The sequence below is a fragment of the Asterias amurensis genome, chromosome 19 (genome assembly GCF_032118995.1).
Source record: "Asterias amurensis chromosome 19, ASM3211899v1".
NCBI lineage: Eukaryota > Metazoa > Echinodermata > Asteroidea > Forcipulatida > Asteriidae > Asterias > Asterias amurensis.
Genome location: NC_092666.1, coordinates 4,992,735 through 5,004,094, shown reverse-complemented (window position 1 = coordinate 5,004,094; position 11,360 = coordinate 4,992,735). Strand labels below are relative to the sequence as shown.

General features: G+C 42.2%; 1 protein-coding gene across 1 annotated transcript; it reads left to right on the top strand.

Moving 5' to 3' along the window:
- Window positions 1-141: 141 nt before the first annotated feature.
- LOC139951821 (uncharacterized) lies at window positions 142-11,202 on the top strand. The gene is made up of 4 exons (XM_071950887.1): window positions 142-155; window positions 2,063-2,192; window positions 2,715-2,828; window positions 11,191-11,202. The coding sequence occupies exons 1-4, from the start codon at window positions 142-144 to the stop codon at window positions 11,200-11,202; spliced, it is 270 nt and encodes an 89-aa protein (XP_071806988.1).
- The last annotated feature ends 158 nt before the right edge of the window (window positions 11,203-11,360 follow it).

Genomic DNA, 11,360 nt, shown 5'->3' with positions numbered 1-11,360 from the left:
AGTACTCTATGACATTGTCATGACTCTTGTACTTAAATAAACTCGTTTAATGAGTACTCTTAACCAACCTCCATTTTCACACGACACAATGGCATGACCTTTCACATTAAAAGCTTTATTCAGAGTTACCAACAAAAAACCATGGTGGCCACCATGTAAGCTACCCCAGAACAAATACCATGTAACTAATTAGACTTATAAATAATTGATAGACAGAATGACACATTACAAAAGTTACATTTTATATTTGATTCATTATTCAAATTAAGTAGTAACAATACAAAACTTAATGTCTAATAAACACTTAAAAATTCTCTTTTCATTTGTTATGAATTTACTACAAATAAAATTATGTTGTTTCGTATTTTGTAATTAGCAAACTGCATTACAAACTAACTTAACTTGTTTCATGGTTGTAATGCGGTACTTCATTACGCACATGAAACTTTTACATACTTGCAATAAGGTACTTTATTGCAAGCATGTTATAATTACATGATTGTAATGAAGTACCTCATTACAAACATGCAACTGTTGTATGTGAATACATGAACTTGTATAGTACCTCGATACAAGTTTATTATGTATTCTGTCTACATACTTGCAAGTATGTTGACAATATTTCTAAAAGCACATATACTTCCAAGAATGAATTAAACAGGCCAACGAAATGTGAAATCTTCACAAATCTTTTTTTTTGTTATTGTAAGTGACATAATATCTAGCCTATGTGGCTCCATACTGCAGAAGGAAGGCTTCTTCATCACCATTCCACCTTGATCTTTCTTGTGCTTGTTGCTTGATGTCATCCATCTAAACGCCAACTTGGTCTGTCTCTTCGTCTCATTCGTGTACTTGGGTTCCATTCTGTTGACAATGTGTTCATCTGTTGTCATGACGCCTTAGATGAGGTGGTGATGATGATGTTGTATGCTATGCTGATTTTAAATGGTACATCTACCAATGATTGATGTGCTTCAATCACATGGGATGATGTCCTCTAGGCAGGCACCCTCTGGGATGTGGCTCGTAGTCAGGCACCCTCTAGGATGTGGCTCGTAGTCAGGCACCCTCTGGGATGTGGCTCGTAGTCAGGCACCCTCTGGGATGTGGCTCGAAGTCAGGCACCCTCTGGGATGTGGCTTGTAGTCAGGCACCCTCTGGGATGTGGCTCGTAGTCAGGCACCCTCTGCGATGTGGCTTGTAGTCAGGCACCCTCTGGGATGTGGCTTGTAGTCAGGCACCCTCTGGGATGTGGCTCGTAGTCAGGCACCCTCTGGGATGTGGCTTGTAGTCAGGCACTAAAAAGATTTAAAAAAAAACTCGGCTAGGACAAGCACTTTTAAAGGCATTTATCGAAGGAAAGGAACCTTGTAGGGGATGGGACTTCCAATACCATTTGGGGGTCTAAACCACCATGCTTTGTAAGATGGACCAAGTTTTAAACCGAGACCCAATGAATTAACAAGATCATTTTCTAGCCATCTACCAATGTTTGATGAGCTTCAATCACATGGGATGATGTCCTTTAGGCAGGCACCCTCTGGGATGTGGCTTGTAGTCAGGCACCCTCTGGGATGTGGCTCGTAGTCAGGCACCCTCTGGGATGTGGCTCGTATTCAGGCACCCTCTGGGATGTGGCTCGTAGTCAGGCACCCTCTGGGATGTGGCTCGTAGTCAGGCACTAAAAAGATCCACACAAAAAAACTTGGTTAGGGCAAGCACTTTTAAAGGCATACATCAACTGAAAGGAACCATGTAGGGGATGGGACTTCCAACACCATTTGAGGGTCTAAACCAAAAAGTTTTCTAAGAGGGACCAAGTCTTAAACCGAGACCCCTTGAATTAACAAGATCATTTTCTAGCCATCTACCAATGTTTGATGTGCTTCAATCACATGGGATGATGTCCTCTAGTCAGGCACCCTCTGGGATGTGGCTTGTAGTCAGGCACCCTCTGGGATGTGGCTCGTAGTCAGGCACCCTCTGGGATGTGGCTCGTAGTCAGGCACCCTCTGGGATGTGGCTCGTAGTCAGGCACCCTCTGGGATGTGGCTCGTAGCCAGGCACCTGAAACTACAACTGCGACTTCAACTGCGACTTCAACTGCGACTTCAACTGCGACTTCAACTGCGACTTCAACTGCGACTTCAACTGCGACTTCAACTGCGACTTCAACTGCGACTTCAACTGCGACTTCAACTGCGACTTCAACTGCGACTACAACTGCGACTACAACTGCGACTACAACTGCGACTACAACTGCGACTACAACTGCGACTACAACTGCGACTACAACTGCGACTACAACTGCGACTACAACTGCGACTACAACTGCGACTACAACTGCGACTACAACTGCGACTACAACTGCGACTACAACTGCGACTACAACTGCGACTACAACTGCGACTACAACTGCGACTACAACTGCGACTACAACTGCGACTACAACTGCGACTACAACTGCGACTACAACTGCGACTACAACTGCGACTACAACTGCGACTACAACTGCGACTACAACTGCGACTACAACTGCGACTACAACTGCGACTACAACTGCGACTACAACTGCGACTACAACTGCGACTACAACTGCGACTACAACTGCGACTACAACTGCGACTACAACTGCGACTACAACTGCGACTACAACTGCGACTACAACTGCGACTACAACTGCGACTACAACTGCGACTACAACTGCGACTACAACTGCTACTACAACTGCGACTACAACTGCGACTACAACTGCGACTACAACTGCGACTACAACTGCGACTACAACTGCGACTACAACTGCGACTACAACTGCGACTACAACTGCGACTACAACTGCGACTACAACTGCGACTACAACTGCGACTACAACTGCGACTACAACTGCGACTACAACTGCGACTACAACTGCGACTACAACTGCGACTACAACTGCGACTACAACTGCGACTACAACTGCGACTACAACTGCGACTACAACTGCCACTACAACTGCCACTACAACTGCCACTACAACTGCCACTACAACTGCCACTACAACTGCGACTACAACTGCGACTACAACTGCGACTACAACTGCGACTACAACTGCGACTACAACTGCGACTACAACTGCGACTACAACTGCGACTACAACTGCGACTACAACTGCCACTACAACTGCCACTACAACTGCCACTACAACTGCGACTACAACTGCGACTACAACTGCGACTACAACTGCGACTACAACTGCGACTACAACTGCGACTACAACTGCGACTACAACTGCGACTACAACTGCGACTACAACTGCGACTACAACTGCGACTACAACTGCGACTACAACTGCGACTACAACTGCGACTACAACTGAGACTACAACTGCGACTACAACTGCGACTACAACTGCGACTACAACTGCGACTACAACTGCGACTACAACTGCGACTACAACTGCGACTACAACTGCGACTACAACTGCGACTACAACTGCGACTACAACTGCGACTACAACTGCGACTACAACTGCGACTACAACTGCGACTACAACTGCGACTACAACTGCGACTACAACTGCGACTACAACTGCGACTACAACTGCGACTACAACTGCGACTACAACTGCGACTACAACTGCGACTACAACTGCGACTACAACTGCGACTACAACTGCGACTACAACTGCGACTACAACTGCGACTACAACTGCGACTACAACTGCGACTACAACTGCGACTACAACTGCGACTACAACTGCGACTACAACTGCCACTACAACTGCGACTACAACTGCGACTACAACTGCGACTACAACTGCGACTACAACTGCGACTACAACTGCGACTACAACTGCGACTACAACTGCGACTACAACTGCGACTACAACTGAGACTACAACTGAGACTACAACTGAGACTACAACTGAGACTACAACTGAGACTACAACTGAGACTACAACTGAGACTACAACTGAGACTACAACTGAGACTACAACTGAGACTACAACTGAGACTACAACTGCGACTACAACTGCGACTACAACTGCGACTACAACTGAGACTACAACTGAGACTACAACTGAGACTACAACTGAGACTACAACTGAGACTACAACTGAGACTACAACTGCGACTACAACTGCGACTACAACTGCGACTACAACTGCGACTACAACTGCGACTACAACTGCGACTACAACTGAGACTACAACTGAGACTACAACTGAGACTACAACTGCGACTACAACTGAGACTACAACTGCGACTACAACTGCGACTACAACTGCGACTACAACTGCGACTACAACTGCGACTACAACTGCGACTACAACTGCGACTACAACTGAGACTACAACTGAGACTACAACTGAGACTACAACTGAGACTACAACTGAGACTACAACTGAGACTACAACTGAGACTACAACTGAGACTACAACTGAGACTACAACTGAGACTACAACTGAGACTACAACTGAGACTACAACTGCGACTACAACTGCGACTACAACTGCGACTACAACTGCGACTACAACTGCGACTACAACTGCGACTACAACTGCGACTACAACTGCGACTACAACTGCGACTACAACTGCGACTACAACTGCGACTACAACTGCGACTACAACTGCGACTACAACTGCGACTACAACTGCGACTACAACTGGGACTACAACTGGGACTACAACTGGGACTACAACTGGGACTACAACTGGGACTACAACTGAGACTACAACTGGGACTACAACTGAGACTACAACTGGGACTACAACTGGGACTACAACTGGGACTACAACTGGGACTACAACTGGAACTACAACTGAAACTACAACTGAAACTACAACTGAAACTACAACTGAAACTACAACTGAAACTACAACTGAAACTACAACTGAAACTACAACTGAAACTACAACTGAAACAGTACTCACAAAACATAGCACAGCAAAGCAAAGCAAAACAGCACAGCATACAGGTCCACCAACAAGCACTTCCAACCGCGGCATATTGGCGAGTCACTCAACCGTGCTGTGTGCAGGTTTCGTAGCAGAAATTTCCACTCAATCACGTGCTTACTTGAGAAGAACTATTCACAACTGGGCTATTCACATTCAAATTAGCCAAGGAGCATGCAAGCCCCACACCAAAAATAACAAAGAAATTGGATCACAAAAGCGCTCTTCTTAATCAATACGATCTTATAGCAGTAGCGATCAATGGAATCTTCACGGGCTTTTACTTTCTGAGTTATAATTGGTCAGCTATGAAATGATGTACGAAGTCATACATCCATGGGCTAGTTCCATAAGCTGTTAAAGGCACTATTTGTAATTACTAAAAAAGATGATTTTTTAGCATTTCCCCCCCGGAAAGTAGACAATCTGACGTGAAATGAAAGTAAAAAAAATAATTACTCACTAATAAGCCTCCAAAAGCACAAAAGTGCGCTCATTTTAGGCAGAATTGCTCCCAAATTCTCGAGACTAAAGATTTGCATAAAAACGAGTATTAATCAAAGACGTTTAATTTACGTCAGATTTTTGCAAAGTTCTTTTTTTTCGCACCATGACTAGAACCACGCACCCAAAATACCCCCTTGCCAAATCCCTATTCAAGGCCTGCGCAAAAAGGGCAGCAAAAAAGCTACTCCTTACCCTAAGGGAAAAAGGCTCAAAACGTACGTTTTTCTTCAAACAATGACACTACACGGAGGCCCATATCGTATCCAAGACATTATTCGCACATACTATACACCAACGGAAAGCGCTAATCATGGGCTACAGTTTCATGTTTTTGTTTTGTGTATCTGGTTTTGGTATTAGCGATGCAAGCCGACAAAGGAGGGAGCCATTTTCGGCCATTTTGGCGTGTTTGAAAATGCCAGGAATCGGGGTGCCGAAAATGGTTGGCATACAAGTTCGCTCAGAGTCTATGAACTTGACCATTATTCCTGAACTTGGTAGGCTAGAGAAATAATCAGGGTACCTGTGTTTGGCTTGAATAATACCGCATCCGATAATCAACTTGCGGAGACCCTCCATCAACTCCGTGGTGCTCTAAAAAACGTTTAAGCAAGCCTACTCCGAATGGTTGGCACGAAGAGTGTTTTCCGGACGTCAATATTAGCCGTTCTGGAGAGAAATTCAAAGTACAAAGGTTATTTTGAACCCGAAGACATTTTTTGATCCACACATACTATACACCAGAGGAAAGCCCTATTCAAGGGCTACACGTTTATAATTGTTTCGTGTCTGACGCATAAATCTGCGCAACACGGGCGGCGAAAAAGCTACCCCTCACCCTAAGGGAGAAAAAGGCTAAAAAAGTAAGTTTTTCTCCAAATAATGACACTACACGGAGGCCCATATAATATCCAATACATTATTTGATTCGCACATACTATACACCAACGGAAAGCGTAAATCATTGGCTACAGTTTAGTGTTTTTGTTTTGTGTCTGTGGCTTGGATCTAAGCGATGCAAGCCAAAAAAGGACGCCTACTTTTGGCCAATATTTTCAATTCTATTTGAACATTCTTAGGCCCAGATAGTAGTACAATTAAGAAAACTTTCACCTCAAATTTTAATGCAAACGTTTCTTGAAACTTAAAAATACAAAGCATAGAAAATGTATACAAGTTTAGAAATATTGGAAACTTGCACAAGTTCAAATTGCCGTTTTCGCCTGTTATTTCCACTAGTTTATGTGTGCACACGCCCTGATAGTTGTTTAATAGACCGATTCACTAAGCTCCGCCCAATTGCGTATTGACCAATCACAAAGCAACGAAGGTCCGACATGTGTGCGCGTATCTTGGTGCGCGCGGCAGAGTTCTGCAGAAAAGCATTGGAGAGCCCCACGTGTTCTTGATCACACGTGCGTCGTGAGCGGTGCCTTCTGGATCGGTCTATTGATATCACTGTCACACTGAATTTGCATGCAATTGTCTCTTGAAACTAACCCTACCAAATAAAGCATCTAAGGTGACAATAAAGTGAAACTAAATTTGTTTAATTTAAGTTACTTGCGTTTAATGCCTAACAAGAAATGCGAGACTGCTTTAATTTATGTCTGTCGCCTTGGACCGGTCACCACTGGAACGGAAGATATTAGAGAGGGGTTGCAAAAGTATTATCTCTAGCATGGTTATGGGGGTTTAAGTATTTTTTGGGACTGAACTTAGTTTAATAAGTATTACGTCACGTATGCACTAAAAGTTATTGAAATAATTATGTCACTTGCGCTTTAAATTATGCTGGACACCTTAGACTGGGCACCACTAGGTAAGGCTGTCAACCTCCCTAACATCTACTGACCTTGTGTGGTCAGGCCTTAAAAAGGTGCACTCATTATTGCAAGCATTTGTAGGGGCTTGTTACGCACGTAATCTTAATTAAACAAATTTAATTAAATTATACTGGAACCCCCATGACAGGGCGAGGATAAAAAACTTGTAAAGTTTGGAACCTCCTTAAAGGAACACGTTGCCTTAGATCGGACGAGTTGGTCTATGAACAGCGTTTGAAACCGTTTGCATATGGTTAGAAAGATGTTTTAAAAGTAGAATATAATGATCCACACAAGTATCACTCAAAATTGCACGGTTTTCATTTTACGTCGTGAACTAACTCGGTCGACTATTTATGGGAGTCAAAGTTTTGACTCCCATAAATGGCCGACCGTGTTTATCGACGAGGTAAAACGAAAACCACTCAATTTTGAGGCATATTTGTGTAGATCATTGTATTCTACTTTAACAACATCTTTCTAACCATAACAAGCGGTTACAGGACGCTTTTCAAAGACCAACTCGACCGATCCAAGGCAACGTGTTCCTTTAACATTTTCAACCTAGGGTGCTAAGTCCAAGACGTCAAACATAATTTAAAGACGCAATCATTATTGCATTACTTGTTAGTGCATAATACGCGCGTAACTCTAAATGTACAAATTCAATTAAAATGTATTTGCATTTGTGATACCTCGAATATGGTTGATACATTATTCGGGAGGGTTACCTTGTTTCAAGAGACATATGACAAGATATCAATTATTGTGGAACTATCAGGGCGTGTACACACATACACATAGTGAAAAACAGGCGAAAACAGACAATTTTGAATTCATGCAGTTATGACTATTTTTCGTGGTTCCTTTTTTTCTACGTGATACATTGTTTTGGGTTGTTTCAAAATTGATTTCAAAATTTGAAGTGAAAATGATATAACTTTGACTACTACCAGGGATACATACATACATTAATGTACCTAGAGGCAAAATGGCAACTTGAAATTTCACAAACAATGCATATTTTACCCGCTTGCTTTTTTCTACTTTTTCGATGTGGTGTTGCAATTTCGTCTACAGGTCAAGTCATTTTTGGGGGGCCTTTAAAGACTAGACTATTTGGCGTATAACGGGCTGAACTGAAATCTTCTAGCGCCTCCTTTGCTTTAAAAAAACACCTGGTAATGCTTCGATGAACTAGGAATGGTAGATCTGTATAGGACTCTTTGTACTGTAAATCCGTACACTATATTTAATAATACGAAAGTATATGGCCGCCAGGTCTATAGGTATGGCAACTATTACCGCGCTGTTGCATTCTTGCAGCCAACGCTAAGTCCTCCCACCGAACAAAACTCAACTTTTATTCGCCTTTGCTTTGCGTATAGGCATCAAATAGGGTTCTGTATCGGGCGACATAACAATTACACCGACACATCAGTTTCATTACCTCGTAAAAGATGACAGTTTGCAGAAAGTGTCCTGTAGCCATCTTGGCATCTACGGTCTTCTTAGCTCCAATTCTTTCTTGGATGCCTCCTCTGATACTAAAACTCTCTGTCTGTCCTCTGAGGAAATGCTGGTTTTTCTCCCATCTCTCGAGACGTTGGATGATGGTTATCCGACCAGATTTGCTTGTATCAGTTTTCCCAACCGAATTTCCAACTGTCCGCAGAAATGAAAACGGTGCTATTTTCTCGCTATTGTTAGCTGTTGTGCCTCTCCCCGCTCAAAGCTCTTTAAATCTTACACCAGCCTCGTTTGATGTTGCGTTTGTGATCGACTGGAGCTTTCAGTCGAAATAATGCTGTTTCGAATGGCAAGTCAGTGTAAACCCCAGTCGGCTCCACTTTTTTTATACATCGTTTCTCGATAGTACTGATTTACTATAATGTAAGGTATTGACATGTATCCTATGGCGTATAGCGGCCTGACCTAAATTTTCTAGCGCCACTTCTATACAGGGTTATGCTTCATTGAACTAGGAATGTCAACTATTTCCTTGACTTGTTATTGGAATCAATGGATGATGCAAGATTCTCTGTATAACAACGGGACAAACTTTAAGATGTCCCACAGCTTTCATGAGCAGTTGGCAATGCACCATTTCGTTTTAAGATTAACCATGGTGGAAGGATGGTTTAATAAATATGAGTACCGAGTACTGAGTAGGCATATGTACAGTGCTAACACACGTCGGTGTGTGTGGGTAAAAAACAAAATGAATATTCTTTATCCCCGATGCAAATTTAACATTAATAAATCGTTCGCAGTACCCGCTGCTAAAACATAATATCCGAACTGCTCTAGTGTAGCCACCGGGCAATCTATGTGGTTTAGTTGGTATGACACTGCTCTAGAATTTCAAGGGTCGTGGGTTCCAATCTCACCCGAGTAATATGCCTGTGATTTTACAAGTACTTAGTTTACAAGGTTGTTAAACACATCTGTGTGTAACTGTAAAAATCCTCATGTCGCGCACCTTACTTTGGTGGATCTGGAACCTGAGATCCGATCTGGACCCAATCTCATAAATACCACGATAGCCACAATATGCAAACTTCTTTTGCTAACAATCTGTTTCTGCTAAGCAATACTTTTATGTGCTTACGTTTTTTTGTATTCCTGCATGCCTACGAAATTGGTCCCAGTATATAGCTGCTTTAAGGCAGTGGACACTATTGGTAATTACTCAAAATTTCTTATCCTACCTCCATGCTCAAAATAATTGTTGGCATAAAACCTATCTTTGTGACGAGTAATGGGGAGAGGTTGATTGTATAAAACATTGTGAGAAACGGCTCCCTCTGAAGTGCCATAGTTTTCGAGAAGGAAGTAATTTTCCACGAATTTGATTTCGAGACCTAAGATTTAGAACTTGAGGTCTCGAAATCAACCATCTAAACGCACACAACTTAATCTGACTAGGGTTATTTTTCTTTCATTATCTCGCAACTCCAATGACCGATTGAGCTCAAATTTTCAGTTTTTGTTATTGTATGCATATGTTGAGATACACCAACTGTGAAGGCTATTCTTTGACAATTACCAATAGTGTCCACTGCCTTTAACGGCAGATTTTGCGCTCACTGTGTGATTTCCATTTTAAAGCAAACGCAATACCTAGGGCCCTACTTCTTGGAATAAACACTTAAACCCATCGCTTAAAGGCACTGATGGACACTTTAGTAGTTACTCAAATAATAATTGTAAGCAAACAAACTAGCTTTGTATAAAACAAACAATGAAGGGCTGTTGACAGTACAAAGTATTGTGAGAAAAGGCTCCCTCTGAATGAAGTAGCGTAGTTTTTTTTATATTCGAGACCTCAGATGAGATCTCTAATTCAAGCATCTGTCAACACAATCTCTTGCAACTTCGACGACAAATATTGAGTCCAAATTTTCACAGGTTTATTACTTTATACATTTCTTGAAATGCACCTAGTGAGAAGACTGGGCAAAAATTCAGCCCGTTGCTTGTACCGTGCACAGAATCGGCGCTTACGGAAGCAGGGAACAATGAACTTATAACCTCAAGCGTATTTCACAGGTTATCGACGAATTTTGGCTTATGTGCGTGTGTACTCCGCGTTACTAGACATTCTACGCTTACAAGGCTAGCGCAAAAACTCGGCGCTTGCAATAGCGGAGAATCGTGATCATCAGGGCAGAATTCTGCGGTAAGCAGAGCCATGAAGTAGGGCCCTGGTCTTTGACCAAAGGTGTCCAGTGCCTTGAATATCGAAGCATTGTTAGATAATAATTTTCCCAATCAGTCTTCATTCCTGGTTAAATCTCTTAACAACAGATTAATGGACAAAGTTCGAGGTCCTTTCAAAATTTGGAATAAGTGGAAAGCGTAATTCCGAAAGGATGTCAGTTGGAGATGGTTTCATATTTTATTTCTTCATAGGTTCATGGTTAATGATGTTTTTATCCAGATTGAACCATTTTTAACCATAATATTGAGGATATGGTGCACTTTTTGTGTCAACTACCCATAAGTTTTTCAATTTTGGAAAAAAGTAAGTAAGAACAAGCTTTTTATTAAAACTTAATATTGATCTTCTGAATATAATATTA